Here is a 20,163-nt window from a genome sequence, read left to right on the forward strand (position 1 = left end):
CCAAGACTCAGCCAGCATGTGTATGTTGTTCCACAAGGGGCGCTTAGAGCAGAACTGGCCAACTTGGGATGGGCGTGGGCTTCTCCCAACCCCAGCAACCTGTTTGAACCCTTTCCCCCCCATCTGGCTCCCACCCATTTTGCTCTTGACTGAGAGCCCGAGGAGGGAGGGGAACGCGGCCTTCCTGGGAGCTTGGTCCCTTTGGTTCCCATCAGCTCCATGCCTCCCATCTTGGATATGGCTAATTTCATATCTGGCCCTCCACTCCGCCCCGCTTCCTGCATTATTGATGGGCTGTGCACTTTAGAAAAATCAATTAGAATAGGGTGTGGAACCGCTGAGGAGAAGAGAGCCTTTCAAAGTCTCCTGGGCTGCTGTTTTGAATAGGCGCACAGCGAGCCTGGGCCAGCCCGCGCGTGATTGGCCAGGCCTGACAAAATGCGCTTCAGGTGCAAACATAAGCAAATATGAGCCATTGTGGGCTCGCCATCCTGGGCAAAGAGCAGGCGCCGGGTCCCTCCCCGGGCTGTGCACGGTTGGGTCGTTGCTGGCCGGAACACCGAGGACCCTGCTCTGGGCAGAGACCAGGTAAGGCTGGCCATCGGCGGCTCCCACAAGGTGACTTTTCTGGGCTTTGGTCTTGAAGAGATTGTGAAAGGCAGGATGGAGGGGAACCGTCTGCGGGGACGGCGGGAGGGCTGGCGGGGAGCTCAGACGGTGGGATTCAGTGCAGAGGGAACTGGCCGTGCCCAACACCTTGAGTTGGGAAGGGCTGGAAGGCTGGCTTGGGGGCGGCAGAAATCGGGGCCTTCAAGAATTCTTTAGTTTCGACTCCCATCCTGGGGCCTGTCCCTGCCAATGGGTGGAGGAAGAATTGGAAACCAGGCTCTGGAAGTGCCTGGAAAACCGTCTGTGTCTGCCTCGGAAGCCTTCGTGGGGGGATTCTGGGGCACTTTTCTATCCTCGAGGGCCCCCGGGGTCACACCATCGGCCTGGAGCCCCTTCCCCAGTCTGTCCCTCGGGGCCGTCCGCCTCTGAACTGGCCCGGGTATTTTAGGGGCTGGAAAATCGGCCTGCTGGGGGCTTCCCTGTCTCCCCACTCTAAACTGAGGGCCGGAGCCCTGGGGAGGCACAGTCGGCGCCCAGTGGGGTGGGGCAGGGCAGAAGCCGGCAGCAGAGCTCTGGCTTCCCGGAGCAACAGCTCAGCAAGCCCTGGGACCGTCCCCGGAGGGTGGCTTTTCTTAGCGAGCTCCTCCATCCTTTCCTTCACTGGGTAGGTGAGCAGAAATCCTTATTTATCATGGCGCCTGCGTGCCAGATCCACAGCTAAATTCTAGGGGAGCGCAAGCTTCCTCATCCGACAGGGCGCCCCTCTGGGCCAGCCCGGCCCCTCTGAGCTGCCCTCTCCTCCCTGAAAAGAGGAGGCAGCAGGCCTTTACCACCATCTTGGGGCTGCTGCCTGACTCACCCACACCTTCCCCGGCAGCCCTTGTGACACCCCCAGTCCTCCCCTGCGCTCCGGGCAGAAGCTGGCAGGCTGGGCCTCCCCTCCCCCGCCTGGTGGAGACCCTTTGTTGGGTGTCCCGGCTGACTTCAGACCAGACTTAAAAGGGCAGAAAAAGGGCAGAAACGGAGACCAGAAGTCCCGAGTGCAACCCAGATCTGCTGCCAAGTCCCTGGGAGCCGTCCCGAGAGCGGGGAGCGGCCGACCGGTACCATGGCTGCCCCTCTGTCAAATGGGGCCGTGATGACGTCTTACCCTTTCTGCTTCCCAGGACTGGCTGCCCTAAGGACGAGGCCTGAGCCTTCTGTGAAGGCAGGGCGGCCCGCCTCACTGGACCTTTCCCTCAGTTACATTTCAGGAGAAGACCAAAGCCATGGCTCTGAGCGGCGCCTTCAGGGCGGTGGGCAATGACCCCGGAGTCATCGTTTGGAGAATAGAGGTAAGGGGGCAGGGCCAGCCGCCCCCAAGCCCTCACTGCCCCAGCCAGCAGGGCCCCCAAGCCCTCACTGCCCCAGCCAGCAGGGCCCCCCCAAGCAAGCCCTCACTGCCCCCCAAGCCCTCACTGCCCCCCAAGCCCTCACTGCCCCCCCAAGCCCTCACTGCCCCCCCAAGCCCTCACTGCCCCAGCCAGCAGGGCCCCCCAGCCCTCACTGCTCCAGCCAGCAGGGCCCCCCAAGCCCTCACTGCCCCCCCAAGCCCTCACTGCCCCAGCCAGCAGCTCCCCCCCCCCTTCTTGAACACTAGCTTCAGACAGAAAGTCTGGTCCTTGGAGGCGCCCCTTGGCTTCCATATGGAAGGATAGTGGAAAATGGGAGCAAGGGGCATGGATGTACTGTGGCCCGGCACCCACGGGAGCTGGATAAGGGCATCGGTCTCCACTCTGAGGAGGTATTTCTAATGACGGCCCCCACGAGGATCCACGTGCTCCCCAGAGGGCCCCGTTGGAGGGACGCAGGCAGACTTCCCGTAGGCAGCATCCCCACTAACTGAAATCTGGCCCCACATCTCTGAGGAGGCCCCCCGCCAGGGCCTTCAGTGTAGCCCCGGAACCCAGGGCTTAGCCTGGGGGGGGGGGCAGGAGACTTCCTGTGCCACCCCCCTTCAGTCCTGCCTCCAGCTCAGCCCGCTAAGAAACAGAGGAGGCGGCGGCAGCGCCACGTCGGGGCCTCTCCCGGAGGTCCCATTCCCCCACCCACTGAACTGGCCCCAGGTTGTGGGTTTCCGTGTTCTTTTTTCCTGTCATCACTGGCCTGGGTAGGCTTTGGGGTTGGCCTGGAGCTGTCCCGTTTAATTTGTGCATTGTTCATAGTCATGTGAGTTCCACCCGGTCCTCCTCTCCCTGCCCCCCCCTCGTGGAGAGGCTGCCCAAAGGGTAGACCTTTCAGGGGCCTTGTGGCTGCCGGGACTGCGGGTGCACCAGCCAAGGGCGTCCACCCCCATCTGCGGGGCAGCTCCAGGCTGGCCTCAAGGCTGTGCTTCCATTAGTCAGAAGCCCACGGGGGCTCCTCCAGGGGCATGACCAGCTTTCCAGGCCTGCCCCAAACAGTTCTCTGCCCAGGCTGGGGTGGCCTCCTGGGCCCGTGACTCGGGCCCACGTCCCCGGCCCTGGGCGTTTCTTGGGTGGGGAGGGCGGCGGCCTGGCGCGGCCCTCACGCCCTTTCCGTCTTTGCAGAAAATGGAGCTGGTGCTGGTGCCCCTGAGCTTCCACGGCCATTTCTACGAGGGAGACTGTTACGTGGTCCTCTCGGTGAGCCTTGGGGACGCCTGCGGGGGGTGCAGGCCCGTGCCTGCCAAAGGGTTGGGCCCAGAGGCCCGGAGCCCGCTTCTGGGGCCGACCCCAAAGAAGTGGCGAGCAAGCCCCATGCCCCAGGGGGCTGGGGAGCTCCGGGAAGGCGGGGAGCGGGGGCGGTGGGGGAGGGCTTTATGGAGAAGGCCGCAGGAGGCCAGAGGCGCATCTGGCCCAGTGGGGACAGCTGTGCAGGCTCAGCAGGCCGTAGTGTGAGGAAGAGAGGGGCCTCTGGCTGGCCCGGTGCCCAGAGCCGCGTCGCCCTCCTGCTCTTCCGCCCTCCACTAGGCACAGGATCTCTGTGAAAGTCCTCTTGCTCTCCCCGACCCCGAAGTTCCCTCCAAGACAGGCCCCTTAGATAGGTGCAAGTGGACCGTGCAGACTGTACGGGAGGGATGAGGGCTGGGAGAACAGGCTCCCGGGGAGGGAAGCCCGGCCCAGGGGCTGAGTGGGTGCTTGCTCGAGAACACGGCGGCGCTGCCAACCCTGAAGGCGCCTCCAGCTTCGCGGCGAGCCCTCTCCAGGGCAGGGCCGCCGCCCGCGATGGCCGCCCGTCTGAGCCATCCTCCGGCGGCGCCCTGCCTTCAGACCCGCAGCTCTGGAAGCCTCCTGTCCCAGGACATCCACTACTGGATCGGAAAGGACTCCTCCCAAGACGAGCAGAGCTGCGCCGCCATCTACACCACCCAACTGGACGACTACCTGGGGGGCAGCCCCGTGCAGCACCGCGAGGTTCAGCATCATGAATCGGACACCTTCCGGGGCTACTTCAAACAGGGCATCATGTGAGTAGACATCGGAGCGGGCCCTCTGGGCACGGCCCGTGCGGGAGACCACAGGAGGCGGGTGGGAGACAATGGCAGCAACCACTCACAGCCCTCCCCTCCCTGCCCAGCCCCCCGGAGGAGCCTCAAAGGGGTGGGAAATGACTCCCTCTCCTGGTAGGCCGCCTTGGAGAGGCCCGCCGAGAAAGCTAACGCTGGCTCGCCATCTCTCTCCCAGCTACAAGAAGGGAGGGGTGGCCTCTGGGATGAGCCACGTGGAGCCCAACGCCTACCGCGTGAAGCGTCTCCTGCACGTGAAAGGGAAGAGGCGCGTAGCGGCCACCGAGGTACGTTTCTGAGGGCCCCGCTGCCCAGGGCAGGGCATTTACTTCCCAGGCGAGGGTCCTTAAGCCGGCATCCGCCACCTAGGTTTTGGAAGAAAGCGCATTACATATTGTCATGACTGTCTCACGATCTCTGGCTTCCTTTGCGAAGGAGGGGGTCCGCAGGCTTCCCGACGCGGCAAAGGGCACGAAAGGATGAATGGCGTCTGCCTAACCGGATGCGCTCCCGTCCCTTCTGCTTGCTCTGTGGAAGGGGTGGTCTGGGCGCCGTGTTTCCAGCGGAGCCATAACTACCCTGAGCAGTACCGATCTCTCATCGTAGGTGGACCTGACCTGGGACAGTTTTAATCTGGGTGATGTCTTCCTGCTGGACCTCGGGAGAGTCATCATCCAGTGGAACGGCCCCGAGAGCAACACTGGAGAGCGGCTGAAGGTATGCTTTAAAAAAACCAAACAACTCTCTTACCTTCCATCTTAGAATCAACACTGTGTATTGGCGAGGGCCAGGCAATGGGGGTCAAGTGACCTGCCCAGGGTCACCCAGCTAGATGTCTGAGGCCAGATCTGAACCCAAGTCCTTCCCCCAAGCCTGGCCCTGTCCACTGAGCCCCCTAGCAACTCCCCAATGAAGATACTGTGGGTGCTGTTCAAAGAAAGTCTCTCTTTCCCTTGGAGCCCCCAGCATATGGCTGAGGATCTTCCAAATATGGTTTCCTTCTTCCTAGGTGATTATCATTAGTGTTGCTATGATGGTTGCTCTTACTTATCATTATTATTTCTTTGTGTCGGTCTTCCCTGAGATTACAGTTAGACCCCTATTATATACTAGAGAGTTTAAGGGATGGCTCCTTCCACGATACTTGAGCTCCTGTGCTAAGGAAGGCAAACGGAAGGCCTTGCTTTATCTCAGGCCATGCTCCTGGCCAAGGATATTCGGGACCGAGAGCGTGGGGGGCGCGCAGAAATCGGCGTGATTGAGGGAGACGACGAGGCGGCCAGCGCAGATCTGATGAAGGTCCTCTTGGATACACTGGGCGAACGTTCCCAGATCGTGTCTGCAACCTCCGATGAGCTCCTAGACCAAGAGCAGAAATCAAACATCACGCTCTACCAGTAAGGCTCTTCCCTACCCCTGGCTAGAGACCCCCTCATAAATCGAGGCACCTTCCACCATCTCCATAGTGGGTCCTGAGATGTCCTGTTTCCTCCCAATTCTTCTTCAAAGAGCCCCAGCATCTGTAACGAACATGCGTGTTCCTCCACGCAGTCATCTTCCGATGGTGGCAGCACCAGCTACAGATCTCGTGTTAGTGCTTCCTGCTGCTCATCCTCCCCGGGGCGAAGCTACTGTAGTCCTGGGAGACGGGCATTCACCGTCCCTGGGGCGCCGGAAGGGACAAGGCTTGGGGAGGAAGGTGTAGAATCCTCAGGAAAAAGGGACCGATCAAAAACAGGATGCAAAAGTTAACCCTCTATGAAGCCCAAGTACATCACTATAGATTTGGGGCAATAATCTAAACCCTACAAAGAAACTGGCCACCAAAAAAAGCCAGGAAAGCGCCACGCAGGGAGTGAGCCTTCTGAGGAAGGGAGCCCAAGTCAGCCCACATTTCCCCTTCTCCAGTGTCTCTGACTTCGCTGGGCAGCTGAAAGTCGCAGAGGTGTCCACAAGGCCCCTGGTCCAAGATTTACTGAATCATGACGTAAGTACGCCTTGGGTAGGCTCGGACGAGAATGGCCGAGCGGAGAGTCTCTCTGGCTGTGTCAACCGGTTGAAATGTCATTTGTCCGTGTGAATGCTTCAGGATTGCTACATCCTGGACCATGGTGGAAGCAAGATCTACGTCTGGAAAGGAAGGGGGGCCACCAAGACCGAGAAGCAGACCGCTATGTCTAAAGCTCTGGTAGGTGCAACGGACGGCCGAAGGGTTTGGGGCCCCGCAGAGTCAGAGGTTCTTGGGCCGTCGGCCCCGACCTCCTAGCCCTGGGCAGGGCAGCCTGGACGGGCGTCTTCACCCGTAACTGGCTCAGACTAGATGGCCTGCTCCTGCCCATCCACCGACAAGTGGCTAAGTCCCGACTCGGTCGCGGACGCCGCGCTGGCTGTTGGGGGCACAGAGTCGGTCCACACACAGTGGTCCAGCATGAGCCAAAAAATAACGTGACACCTAATAGAAAGATGCCCGTCTGAGCGTAGGCAGTTGGAAGTGCATCAGCCGGGAGGACGGGCGGGGCATGCAGGGAAATCTGGCCTGTGCTCCACAAAAGGCAGGATAAAGCCCCGTTTTTTAAGAGGTGCGTCACGGCCTGAGCACCTGGCACCGGCGGCACAGAGCTTCCGTGAATGGCTAACGCGTCTCTCCCGGGTGCAGGGCTTCATTCAGATGAAGGGTTACCCAAGCAGCACCAATGTGGAGACGGTCAACGACGGGGCCGAGTCGGCCATGTTTAAGCAGCTGTTCCAGAAGTGGACAGTGAAGGACCAGACCTCGGGCTTGGGGAAAAGCTTCAGCATGAATAAAATTGGTGAGCTTCTCGGCCCAGCCTCCTCGGCGGCTGAAGGGCAGCGCTGTGCCTGTGGCATCTCCCTTATTGGACGTCTCCCCAAATCTCTTCTGCAGCCAAAGTCATTCAGGATAAGTTTGACGTGACTCTGCTTCACACAAAGCCCGATGTAGCGGCCCAAGAAAGGATGGTCGATGATGGCAGCGGAAACGTCGAGGTGAGGCGCGAGCTCAAGAGGGAAGGAGGGCAGCGAGGGTATTTAGCAGAGCCTGCTTCGAGGGGTCCCCCCTTTCAAGTCTCAGACCTCAGGAGTCCCTTTCTAGAAACATCGGCGTCTGCCCTGGGCACGAGAAGCGCCTCAGGGTGCCGTGGACACCCGAAGATGCCCCGCAGCCCAAAGGCCCAGGATGCTGGGTGTGCTCGGCTGCCCCTGGCCTGCCGCAGCTCCGCCCACACAATGGCTGCCGCTCCTTTGTCTAGGTCTGGAGAATCGAAAACCTGGAGCTGGTCCCGGTGGAGGATCGCTGGCAAGGCTTTTTCTACGGCGGAGACTGCTACCTAGTTCTCTACACGTACCACGTGAACGCGCAGCCCCGCTACATCCTGTACATCTGGCAGGTAAAGCTCCGGAGCTCCCCCGCGATCCCTCGAGGGGGATGAGCAGGGCCCGGCGCTCCCACGACACAGCTGTCCCCCTTTGTCTGCGGCAGGGCCGGCACGCTTCCAAGGACGAGCTGGCGGCTTCGGCCTACCAAGCCGTGGAGCTGGACAGACAGTACGGGGGCGCTCCGGTGCAGGTGCTGGTCAGCATGGGGAAAGAGCCGGGCCACTTCATGGCCATCTTCCAAGGAAAGCTGGTCATTTTTGAGGTAACGTCTCCCCCCCCCCCCAAGAAAAATGACCCTGGCCGGGCCGAGGGGAGGGTCTGTGAAGGAGACAGAAAGAGTACTTGGGCACAGCGGAAGGAAGACGCGCTCGTCGATCCTTGTGCGCCGGCCTGTCAGATCCATCTTTCCAACGCTGATGAACTCCAATGGCTTTTTTTAACCCTCACTTTCTGTCTCAGCAACAAACTCTAAGGCAGAAGGGCAAGGGCTGGGCAGATGGGTTAGGTGACTGGTCCAGGGTCTCAGAGCCAGAAAGGGTCTGAACCCGGAAAGCGACTAACAAATCTCTATCTCCATCCCCGCCCTTTTACCTGCACTTCCGCTTGGCCACGGGCACCTCGGCCTGAATTCATTCTCTTCCTCTCCTTCCATCTTTCTATACCTGGGCTGGACAGGAAGAATTGGCCACCGGCCCCTGACTAACTTTCTTTTTAACCCCATCCTTTTCTGCTTAAGTGGCAAGGGCTGGGCAACGGAGGGGAAGTGACTTGCCCAGGGTCGCACAGCACTAGGAAGTGTCTGAGGCTGGATCTGAATCCAGGTCCTCCCCACTCCAGGTCCGAATCCTTGTCCTTCCAAGTCCCAGCTCTTCACTCATTTCAGTAAACTGTTTTTAATCCTTAACTTCTGTCCTAGAATTGGCCGAAGTTTTGGCTCTAAGGCAGAAGAGCAGCGAGGCTAGGGAGCTGCCCAAGGCCCCAGGGCTGGAAGGGTCTGAGGCCACACTGGAGCCCAGGCCTGACATGCTCCCCCGTGCTGCCTCGCTGCTCCTAAGAACCGCGGGGCCTCTACCAGGAGCAGGGCTCCGGGGAAACCAAGACTGTTCTAAGGGGGGCGCTCATGCTTCGCTGCCGGGGACCGTGTCCCTGAGCGCTCCTCACGGTCTGGCTGGCCCTAGAGTGCCTGGGGAGCGTCTCCCACCCGGAGCCGAGCCACATCTGATTTTATGGCCACCTGGTGGCCAAGGAGGCCCGCATCCTGGCCGCCAAATCCCTCAAAGGGACCCGCCGATGAAGGCGGCTGGAGGACGCGGAGGGCTGACGCGGCCACCACTGCTCCGCAGTGCCTTGTTCGGTCTGCCCCTTTGGCCATCCCGCCATGGCAGTGCTCTGTGAACTCCGGAGCACGAGGCCCAGGGCAGCAGGGGAGCTGAGCGACCCCAGAAAAGTGGCTTTGCCCTTTCGCCTCAGTTCTCCTCCACTGTCCAATGAGCTAGGGAAATTGAATTATAAAAACATGGATGGAGAAAGACTTTGTACAGATTGGAAAAAAGATTTCCCTAGAGATCGATCAGAGAGATGGGATCAAGAGAGTTAATTTTTTGTCTTTGTTCTACTAGGGCCACAAACTGGCCAGTGGTAAGTCATTTGTCCGGTTCAAGATAACTGTAGTTTGGTTTCCTCGGACTTGTTGTTAAACGCCAAAAGACATTTCTGAACTGTAAATCTGATTCGATGGTCAGCTTTTTCTGTTTAATTTCTTTTGAAAAACGTTTGAACAAAAAAGCTCTGAAAATGTTTTAAAAAATGAGCTAGGGAAGGAAATGTCAAACGCTTCCATTGTCTCTGCCAAGAACATCCCAAACGGGGTCACCAAGACGCGGACAACCGCCACGTGGGGGCCAGCCTCTGGGCGCAGCATCTTGCGCAGCCACTGCCATCCTTTCATACACTGGTACTCGCTGCCTCTGGGCACACACCGTGGTGGGATCGTTTTCCCACATCTCCGACACTGAATTAGTCCATATTCGCCCATCTGATGAGTGTCGTTTGCTTTATTTTAGCTTTCTTACAAATGGATTTGAGCACTTTTAAAATTGGGTGGTGAGAGTTTCTCCTTTTGAAAATTCTGTCTTTATTTCTTAACCATTTATCTGTTGTACAGATTCATATCAATTACCCATAGGTTTGAAATAGGTTTCTGAAAGATATCTTGTGCTGTTTTTTTCCCATTCTGTACCTTTTCGTCTCAGAAGCAGTGTGACACAGGGTAAGATCCGAGTTCAAATCCTATCTCTGATATATACTGTGTGTCTCAGACAACAAAGGAGTTGCTGGGCTGCACTGATAGAGGGACTTACCCTCACCCAGAATTCCTTTTACCAATGAAATCATCAAGTTTAAAACAAATCTTATTCTAGCTGTTATTTCTTTTCTTGATGTAAAAGCTTATGTTTACATCACCGAAGTAGTCCAGTTTCTTTTACAATATTCTCCGACAGCACCCTCTCTCCATAGTGGTGAACAATCTAACTTCTGTTCTCCTTTTTAATCGATTCTCAAATATTCAACTCAGTTATCCAGCCTGTGGCAGGATCCCAGTCTTTCTTATCTAAATGCAGTTCCGTTTTCCCAGCAGGACTTGCTTTAGAATTCTTTCCCCAGTCTATAAAGACGATGCTACTGTACTAATTCCAAAGACTTGCTTATCTAAACTATTCCACTGATTAATTTGTTTTTATTTATTAGCAAATAGCTTGATAATTACCGCTTTAAAATTTGAGCTTGTTTTAAGCACTTTCTTAGGTATTCTTGACTTTTTATTCTTCCATACTCCATTTTAGTATTCTGTCTGTCTCTGAGAGTATATGCTCCAGAGTATCTCTTCCATACAGCCCCTTCCTCTCTACTTGCGTGGTCATCATTTCCTCTCACCTGGACTATTTTAATTCTTTTTTATTCTGAACTTAACATACCAAATAAAATTAGTGTTTCCATATTCATAAGAGAAAAGGGTTGAAATATAGAACTATAAACCTCTATTATGTACAGCTTCCTCTCATTTTGGAAAATATATACTTGCAAAGTCTTGCTTGGACTGTTGCAAATTGCTTTTTAGTTGATCTCCCAGCTCTAGACCGTCCCCCAAGGCGGATTCCTATTGCTTCAAGGTCCAAATAGAAACTTGTCCATTAAACATATAAAGATTTTCTCATTGTCCCCCTGATCTGACCTACTCGTTATTTAGGATGAGATTTGTTTAGCATGTTTAGTTCTTTTTTAAGGCTCTATAACTGATAGAATAATCCTGTCTTTTGTCTACATTTGTTTGTAAGTCCTTGGTGCCCTAGCATATGACAGGGTTTTGTGTAAATACTGCAGGAGCCTAAGAAAGGTTCATTTTTAAAGGGTCTGACTCTGAAATATCTACAGCTAGGCCAAATCAGTTTTTCTAACATTTTGTCCAAGTCTATAATTTCTGTCTTTCTGTTGGATTACTCACACAGAGAACATTATTGCTTTCTAAAATAGTCTAGGTCTTTTGTTATTTGATGGCTTTTGCTTTAAGAATTTAGTGGCTATATATCAGGATACATATAGTTAATGTTAATATTTTTCATTCTCTAACATGCTTTTAATTATTTAGCTTAATTTTGGAGGCTCTAAATTATACATTTGCTATTGCTTGCCCAAAAGCATAACTGAAATCCTGCCTTTTAAAAATCTATCTGGGGGCAGCTGGGTGACTCAGTGGATTGAGAGCCAGGCCTAGAGATGGGAGATCCTAGGTTCAAATCTGGCCTCAGACACTTCCTAGCTGTATGACCCTGGGCAAGTCACTTGACCCCCATTGCCTAGTCCTTACTGCTCTTCTGCCTTGGAACCAATACCCAGTAGTAATTCTAAGATGGGAAAGTAAAGGTTTAAAATAAATTAATTCATTAAATAAAATAAAAATCTATCTGAAGAATTCCAGTCTTTTCCTTTGAGTCTGCATATGTCTCTATGCTTTAAATATGTAAGTATCAAATTATCAGGTTTTATTCTCTAATCTATTCAGTATTTAGATTCCTTTTTATTGGTATGATCCGTCTAGTTAGGACAGATTTCCCTCCATTAGATCCTTTGATATTATTCCTGGCCCTCCCTCCTTTTTAAGAGTATAGTGCCAGCCCGCTGTTTTGTTTAATAACTGAGTCATATCTCCCTGCAGAAAGAACACTCCCCTACCAAGTTGTAGCTAAACACAGTAAATCTTATCTATCTAATAATTCTGTATTATTCTGCAGACAGTTCTCACTTTATGTAAGTGGACCATTCCACATCCTATAGGAAAAGCAACTTTATGTAATTTGCCTGCAGAGAAGCAGGCAAGAAAGGGGGCCACATACCCAGTAAGAGGGGGCTGACACATGGTGCCAGGGGCACACTACTTCTGTAAAGTTAACAAAGGTATTTTGGGGGGGAATGCAGACTTCTTTCAGAATTCTTTATGTAAAGTCAAATTTATGTAATGCAATTTTACACAGAACAAGAGCTAACTGCATATTATATAATTATTCTCTAATTTTTTAAAAATCTGTCCCCAGGTAAGCATGTAGTTTAAGAATCACCCTTTTTCTTCTATTTCCTACCTCTATTCTATCTTCCCTAGTTGTGCCCAACTTTTAAAAACAATCTATCGCTTTCTCCCTCCATCTCACCTTTGTTCTTCAGATGGTCCAGTTCTATCTGCTCCCATTTCAGAGGATTCTTTCCCCAGCCCTTATTTTCAATGACCCTCCTACTGGGTATGCCTTAAAAGTTACCTCCTTACTGCTCAAAAAGACTGCCATTCCGTACTCACTACTTATATTCAAAACTAAGTCACTCTAATTAGCTGCGGTTGCTTACTCAAATGATGTCAAAGGCCCTGTTCAATTTAAGTTCTTAGCAGGAAATACATGTTCAGACCTCACTAAAGCATCATATTTCCCCATGCTAGCATAACCTCCATTTTTTAGGACAGGTAGTCTGGGGTTACAGGCCAATCTCCTTTATTCCAGCTTCTTTCATTTCTGTCAATGAGTAGTTTTGCCCAAGTCAAATTGGTGCTTATTGATATGTGAACTGCTTCCTCCAGGCAATTTGCAGGATTCTCTTTGACACTGATGGTCTAGAACTTGGCAACTGCATTTCTAGGTGAGTTAAAATTAGGGTTCCTCCCTGTAGTAACCTGTGGATTTTGACAATGTATATTCTGCCTTTTGTTTTCAGTACTTCAAAGCAATTTTAATTACCTCCTTCAATACAGTATTCCAACTGTTTCTTCATAGAGACCAGTAATTCTCAGACTATCTCAACAAATTCTGTCTTCTATATTTACTGTTTTGATCTATAGGGAGCTGAAGTTTTCTTCTAGTTTTGTTATTTTTTAAATTTTGCTATTTTTTTCTTCCATCACAGAATGTTTTCATTCTTCCTCATCCATTCTACTTACTGGAAATCCTCTTCACTGCTTCACTGAAATTTTCCATTGTATTTTCTTTATTGTCAGTTATTGTGTTCATGTCTTGAATTCTCTCTCTAATGGTCTTATTTCTAATTTTATAGATGCAAGTTCTTCCCTTATATCGTATTGTGACTCTAGACCAACCTGAAGATTCATAGTATATATCTATTCCCTCTTCTAGAAGCATGTATGTTACTGCTATAATTACATGCTTTCTTTCTGGAGATTTAGCTTTGCTTTTACTTCATACTACTTATTCAATTTTTTGCTGTTTTTTTATTATCTCATTTCTAAAATATGAATTTCCCTGTGAGGCTTGTCCTTTGAGAATTTCTCTCCTTTCCGCTCTTTTTTGGTTGTGGTTGTTCTTTCATTTAATTTGATGCATTTGTCATATTTCTGATGGAACAGGGAGCTGGGATTAGTTGCATCCACTTATTCTACTATTGTGCTAGAATTCTTATTGAATATACTAAAATAGGTAGCACAGCACAGTAGAAAAGAATACTGGCATTGGGATGGCGAAAGACACGAATCTAACTCCCAATCCTGACATTATAAGCCAGGTACCCCTCATAGAAATGAACTAAATTCTCTGGGCTTTACTTTCCTTTTCTATAAAGTGAGAATAATATTTTTAATACTTCACAAAATGCTAAATGGAAACCACTTTGGAAGCCTAACACATACATAACATGTAGCAGTTGTTATTTGGCATCCCCAGGAGTACTTCACAAAGAGCTAGACACATAATAGGTATTGAATAAAAACTTAATGATTAAGGAACTCACAATTAGTTTCTAGGCAACAAACTTTTAATATTCTAAATCCATCACTAATCTGATATGCTGTTGATCTCTATTGTTCCTCTTAATGGAGGCTATTTTTTTCTCTGTTGCATCCTTAACTAGAGGTATACAATGAACTCACAGGCCCAAATGGTTTTCTCTTCTTCTTAGGGTGGCACATCCAGGAAGGCAAGTGCTGAGCCTGACCCTCCTGTGAGACTCTTCCAGATCCGAGGGAATGACAAATCCAACACCAAAGCTGTGGAGGTACCAGCATTTGCCTCTTCCCTGAATTCCAATGATGTTTTTCTGCTGCAGACACAAAATGAGCACTACCTCTGGTATGGAAAGGTAAAATGATCTGGTATTCTTCTCCTTTTCTCCTTCCCAACAGCAAGATTAAAGGAACTCAAAGAAAAAATGGGCAATTATAATTACTTTTCATCAGAACCTCACACCACAAGGCCAAGGAAACACTATAGCACACCAAACTCTGTTTTGTTTTGTTTTTAGACTCAATATTATGTGTGTTGATTCCAAAGTAGAAGAGCAGTAAGGGCTAGGCAATGGGGATCAAGTGACCTGCCCAGGGTTACCCAACTAGGAAGTGTTTGAGGCCAGATTTGAACCCAGGACCTCCTGTCTCTAGGTCTCAATCCACTGAGCCACCCAGCTGCCCTCTCTGTTCCATGCTCCTCATGAGGATGAAAGCTGGACATGAAAATCTTTCAATCTCAGTTACAATGACAGTCTAGTAATACTATAGCTACAATTGTAAATTGATCATCTCTATTCCCCAATTCTATTTCACATTCTCATTTAAAAATGACTTTAGAGTTACAATAATGGCTAGTGAAATCAAACCAAGGCAAACAGAGCATATGTCAATCTATCTTGTAAATGAAAGACTCTATTACAGACCTCCTTTTGCATAAGTGGTCCATTAAGACCTCTCCCTAAGGAATTTTTATATGCTGCAAATCTGCCTGCAGACATGGGGTAGGAAAGGAAGGAGGCAGGAAAGGGGCTGCTCACCCTGGAGGGAAAGGGCCAGCACCCAGTTCAGGACAGGTCGGGACAAAGAACAGAATCAAGGGTGGGAGGAACATACAGAGGACTGAGACAGGCATGCACGGAAGAGAAGACACTCAGGGGCCAGACCCACAGGCTGGTGGGTGGAACAAGGCAAAGGTCTCTCTCACTGCTGGAAATTTCAAGCCAAGCCAGTAGTGATGGCAGTCTCACAATGTACCATTCTTCTACTTTCATCTGAAGTTTTTATAAAACCTTTTTTATGAGCGAGCGAGAGAGAGAGAGAGAGGGAGGGAGGGAGGGAGGGAGAGAGAGAGAGAGACAGAGACAGAGAGAGAGAGAGAGAGAGAGAGAGAGAGAGAGAGAGAGAGAGAGAGAGAGAGAGAGAGAGAGAGAGAGAAGGAGAGGGAGAGCGCTATATGTGGTTTTTTAGAAAGAGAATTTTTTTCAGAATTCTTTACATAAAGTCAAGTTTGTGTAATGTAAATTTATATAAAGGGACAACTGTCTAGATTCATTCCTCCACATTCAAGTTTCTCTTTCAAATAACCTCCACATTCAAGTTTCTCTTTCAAAGCACTGCAGACAGATAAAAATAACCATATTCCCAATCACTGGTGATTATGACTTTATACCTAGTCCTTGTTAGGTCCCCAAAGTTTCTCATTCGACAGGCAGCACCGGAGAAGCTAAGGCTCTCTTGTTTTTATTCTAACCCCAGGGTTCCAGTGGTGATGAAAGAACAATGGCAAAGGAGTTAGCCGGAGTGCTTTGTGATGGCACTGAAGACACCGTGGCTGAAGGACAGGAGCCAGAAGCATTCTGGGACTCACTAGGAGGGAAAGTCCCTTATGCCAATGACAAAAGGTGAATTTGAGCTCAGACTTATCACCCTTCAACTGCTTTACAAAGGACACAAGATTAACAAATAACGTACCATATTGAGATGATGATATTTTAAGTCTCGGTTCCAAAATTACTTTTCAAGTAAGCTTGCTTTCACATAATCACTGTACCTTGTAGACTCCAACAGGAAGTTATCGATGTCCAGCCCCGGCTCTTTGAGTGTTCCAATAAGACTGGGAGGTTCGTTGTCACTGAGATCATAGATTTCACACAGGATGACCTGAACCCAGGTGATGTGATGCTCCTGGATACCTGGGACCAGGTAAGGGCCTAAAAACGGATGACAAAGATTCGTGCACTTTGGTTTGTTTGCCCAAAAGTCAAGAATGAACCACTTCAGAGGTCAGGGGAATAAGCTGCCATTTTTGTAGTTTTCCAAGGTGAAAGAGGGCAGTAAGGGGCCCAAGAGGCCTAGCAGCGTGACAATTTTTACAAGTTGCTCTATAAAAGTTATCTTACGGAAAGATCTTGTTTCCACTAAAAGGAGCATAAGTCCCAAATTCCCCAAACCTAAAGGGGCTTCATTCTATTTATTTCATCCGTAAGGTGTACGTTTCCGGAGCACACGAACTCCCAGGAGGAGGCCGGTGTCACACATAGATTTAAGATGTCGTATATGCAATGCAAAGAACTACGGGCCTGGCAAGACAAGACCCAAGTTAACATCCCGCCTCGACCCTGACTAGCTCATTTGTAAAATAAGGGTTCTGCCCTTTGTGACCAGCAGGGTCTACCCAGTTATAACATATGTCAGATCTCTTTTGGTCCAGACCTGAGAATTCCATCCATAAAAGGATCTCTTGGATGGAATTTCTTCCACCAATACAAATAAGCAGCTGTCTGTAACGCACACTCTCAGCAAGCTACTGGGGGACAGTGGATCGAGTGCAGGGTTAGAGTCAGGAGGACCCGGGTTCAAATCTGAACTCGGACATTTCATGGGCAAATCCCTTAAGCCCTCCCTAGTCTTAGTCTTAAAACTGACCCTAAGACGGAAGGTAAGAGAGAGACGGACGGACGGACGGACGGACAGATACGCGACTTACTTCGGTTAACCCGGCTATGGTGCGTCAGAGGCAGCCGTCCTGACTTCAAGGCCAACCACACACCAGCTACTGAACCTTTTGCACACCAGGTGTTCCTGTGGATTGGTGCGCAAGCTAATGCCGCGGAAAAAGAGGGCGCCTTCGCCTCAGCCCGGGAGTACCTGCACACCCACCCCAGTGGCCGGGACACGGACACGCCTATCCTGATCACCAAACAGGGCTTCGAGCCCCCCATCTTCACAGGCTGGTTCTTGGCCTGGGACCCTCATAGCTGGAGCGTAAGAGCCAGCGGCCTGTTCTGGGGGGACGCACGCGGCCTGCCTTCCCTCCCGCCCCTTCCCCACAGCGGTGCTGCCACGTTACTCTTAAGTATTGCTCTAGGTGGATTGGCACTGCTGTGCTAATGAAACGGCTCTCCAGAGAGGCTGCGTGGGCTGCTCACCCTCTGTGCTCTCTGCTCCCCCAGGAAGGCACGTCCTACGAGCAGCTGAAGGAGGAGCTGGGAGACCCTGCCGAAATCGTGAAGATCGCTGCTGTGAGTCATCCCCAAGACATGCCAACGGGGAAGCGCGCCAGGCCAGCCTAGGCCAGCCCACTCTAAAAGAAAACGCGTTGCCCTTGCTTGGTGTGTTTCAGTAATAGTCAGCCATTATATGCACTTTGGGTTTACAGAAGGCGACTCTTGGTCCTCCTTTTATTCCTTTCTCTGGTAGGTGAGGACCCGTGACTTGCCTGGTCACAGAGCTAGTAAGTGTGGAGGCTAGAACTGAACTCGGGTCTCCCTGACTCCGCGGCCCCCGGCTGCTTTTGCTGTACAATCCACCCAGCACCCTAAGTTACTTCTATCCCTCTGAACTAAAAAGCTCCAACGAGAGGGAACGGGTCGCCACAAAAATGTTCACTGTCAGGCTAAGTATTCCAAAAGCAAATATTCTGCCAGACTGTCTTTTACTCTCCCCATCTCTCAAATCCATAGTACCAGACACACTCTTTAAACGTGACTTTAACTAGCCTCGCACTCCGCCTCACCAGGGTGGGCAGACACTAGCACGGAGGCGACTCCTGGCGGCGAGGCCCAAAGCAGGAAGGGCAGGAGTGGCCAGGACCAAGAGCAGGATTTAGATGATGCGGTCTTCCAACAGGAAAGCACGGCTGTTGAGGCAGCTAGGAAGTTGGGGGCTCGCAACGATTCTTTACTGTCAACACATGCAAATCTCTTTTTCTAGGACATGCACAGGGCTCCCCTCTTACTGAGCGCTGCTGATGGTGAGCAAAAATATTACCCTCTGGAAGTCCTACTGAAAAATCAGGACCAGGAGCTGCCGGAGGATGTAGACCCTGCCAAAAAGGAGGTCAGCGGCTACAGGACTTTCTTTTAGGCAGAAAAACAAGTTCTCCGCAGTCCGAAAGAATATCTCTAATGACGTCTGACCCGTCATTCCTATAATTTTGCAGTCATATCATCAATCCCTTTAAAGCAGCTAAAGGACTCCACTTAGACCGGAAGCATCAGCATGAGAAGGGACAATGTTGAGTCATGTATCATTCATAACCCATTTTTTATACTATCTAGCTAGGGACAAGCTAGTCTGCTCAGACAATGAGACAAGACTAGACACTGCCTGCTTCTACAGGCTAAAAATCGGACTCCAGATTACTAACAATTTATATCAAAAAGATAAAGTCTAGGGGGCAGCTGGGTGGCTAGGTGGATTGAGAGCCAGGCCCAGACTTGGGAAGTTCTGGGTTCAAATGCGGCCTCAGATACTTCCTACTCATTACCATTCCTCTACCTTGGAACCAATACAAAGTACTGATGCTAAGACAGAAGGTAAGGGTTTAAAAATAAACAAATCAATAAATAAAGGAGATACTTTAGCTTCACTCAACAAAATCACTTCCTTCCACACTAACATGTCCCTGATCTTCCAGTCTCGTCAGAAATGTTGTTTTCTCTCTCCTAGAATTACCTCTCTGATGAAGACTTTGTGGCTGTATTTGGCATCACGAGAGAGAAATTTGCTGCTTTGCCTGTCTGGAAACAGCTCAACCTAAAGAAAGAAAAGGGGCTTTTTTAAAGAATGGAAGCAAATGTCTATTTTTAGGTAATACTAGAGAATAGACAGTGCCAATTATGAGGGAAGAATTGAAATCCCTAGCACAATGTACTTGGTTACTTATAGAAGCAAAAGAGTTTGCAAAGTGCATGTTACCTACAGTGAATATTCTTGCCAATATTTAGTTGTTTAAATATGTTTAACTATCCATTCTGATTTCTGTTTTGCACGAATTTAGAGATGAAAAATAAAAACATATATAGTTCATGCAACAAACTATTCAATCCTAAAAAGTTATAATGAAGAAAGTGCTTTAATTTTGGTGTTTGGACATGAGGTTTAGATATCGAGATCATTAATGCCAAAAATAAAAATAAAATACTTAATCTACAAGTCACTGAAGTCTGCAAGCAATTTTCATACACCTCCTGGGTAAGTCCCAGACATCTTTTTAAATTAAAGCCATGAGATGAGGGAATGATAGCATTTTGTGTTTGCTCATATAACAAATAAAGCATATACTTCACCTCTGTGGAATGTTTTTGTACTGGGAAGGTTAGGGTGGTGGGAATAAGAAGAGACCAACATCTGTATTGGCATAGGAAGAACAAATTTTGCCCAACAGCTGTCTAAAAAACAAACATCCTGGCCATACCAAAAGATGCAAGCAAGAAGCCATTTGGTATTCATCGGAGTAATAAGTCCAACACATCTGCATGTGGGCCACTAAAGAATATCTTCAAAGATGCTGTAAACAACCACGTTTCCTAGTGAACTCCCTATTTGGAATCAGTTTCGGGTGGGAAAGAATCACAAGTTTAATACAAATTTCATTTTCATTTGTTTCTGATGACATTACATCTACCTAAATGTGTAACCTTAGAGGTTGATACAAATGACAAACAAAAGTAGTAAAATGATTCTCCCATGTGTCCTCCATACAGCTGCCAAATTGCTTTTCCCAAACACATATCTAATCACAACCCACCTCTACTCAAATTTCCTATCGCCTCTAGGATAAAACTCAAAGGTCAGCCTGTTGCTGGAGATCCCACCAGGCTCCCAGCCTCCTTTCCAAATGTATTTCCTATCGCTACTCCAAGCACACCACATGCCATTAAACTGAACTGGCCTTCTACCTCTTTTCATTTGACTTGCTGTCTCCCATCTCCTCTTAATACAGATTTTTGGACATTGTTTTCCTTTACACTAGTGTACATTCTCTCGTTTTATTTATTTTACTCCAAAGTAGTTCATACAGTCATCTCAGATTTCTCTGAATCTGACATGCAGAGAAGCAAAGATACTAAGATATAATCTATCCCCACCTCTG

General features: G+C 50.0%; 1 protein-coding gene across 3 annotated transcripts; it reads left to right on the forward strand.

Annotated features, from left to right (window-relative positions):
- Positions 1 to 147: 147 nt before the first annotated feature.
- AVIL (advillin) lies at positions 148 to 19,362 on the forward strand. 3 transcript variants are annotated; one of them, XM_001364499.4, is made up of 20 exons: positions 148 to 588; positions 1,852 to 1,943; positions 3,177 to 3,251; positions 3,879 to 4,075; positions 4,293 to 4,401; positions 4,721 to 4,831; positions 5,309 to 5,511; positions 6,023 to 6,101; positions 6,204 to 6,302; positions 6,771 to 6,924; positions 7,020 to 7,120; positions 7,384 to 7,521; positions 7,614 to 7,772; positions 13,961 to 14,140; positions 15,543 to 15,688; positions 15,845 to 15,989; positions 16,863 to 17,051; positions 17,240 to 17,308; positions 18,000 to 18,125; positions 18,738 to 19,362. In XM_001364499.4, the coding sequence occupies exons 1-20, from the start codon at positions 468 to 470 to the stop codon at positions 18,849 to 18,851; spliced, it is 2,607 nt and encodes an 868-aa protein (XP_001364536.3). In that variant the 5' UTR covers positions 148 to 467; the 3' UTR covers positions 18,852 to 19,362. The 3 variants fall into 3 exon arrangements, with proteins under 3 accessions (XP_001364536.3, XP_056653686.1, XP_056653685.1); XM_056797708.1 differs by lacking the exon at positions 18,738 to 19,362 and having other exon boundaries at positions 446 to 1,943; positions 17,240 to 17,398; XM_056797707.1 differs by lacking the exon at positions 16,863 to 17,051 and having other exon boundaries at positions 448 to 1,943.
- The last annotated feature ends 801 nt before the right edge of the window (positions 19,363 to 20,163 follow it).

The sequence above is a fragment of the Monodelphis domestica genome, chromosome 5 (genome assembly GCF_027887165.1).
Source record: "Monodelphis domestica isolate mMonDom1 chromosome 5, mMonDom1.pri, whole genome shotgun sequence".
Classification (NCBI taxonomy): domain Eukaryota; kingdom Metazoa; phylum Chordata; class Mammalia; order Didelphimorphia; family Didelphidae; genus Monodelphis; species Monodelphis domestica.

Bases quoted from the DNA above. Each gene is read 5' to 3' on its own strand.
- AVIL (XM_001364499.4), top strand. From the start codon at position 468: ATGAGCCATTGTGGGCTCGCCATCCTGGGCAAAGAGCAGGCGCCGGGT. The intron at 4,076-4,292 runs GTGAGTAGACAT...TCTCTCTCCCAG, and splicing joins TACTTCAAACAGGGCATCAT to CTACAAGAAGGGAGGGGTGG. The intron at 15,990-16,862 runs GTAAGGGCCTAA...TTTGCACACCAG, and splicing joins TCCTGGATACCTGGGACCAG to GTGTTCCTGTGGATTGGTGC.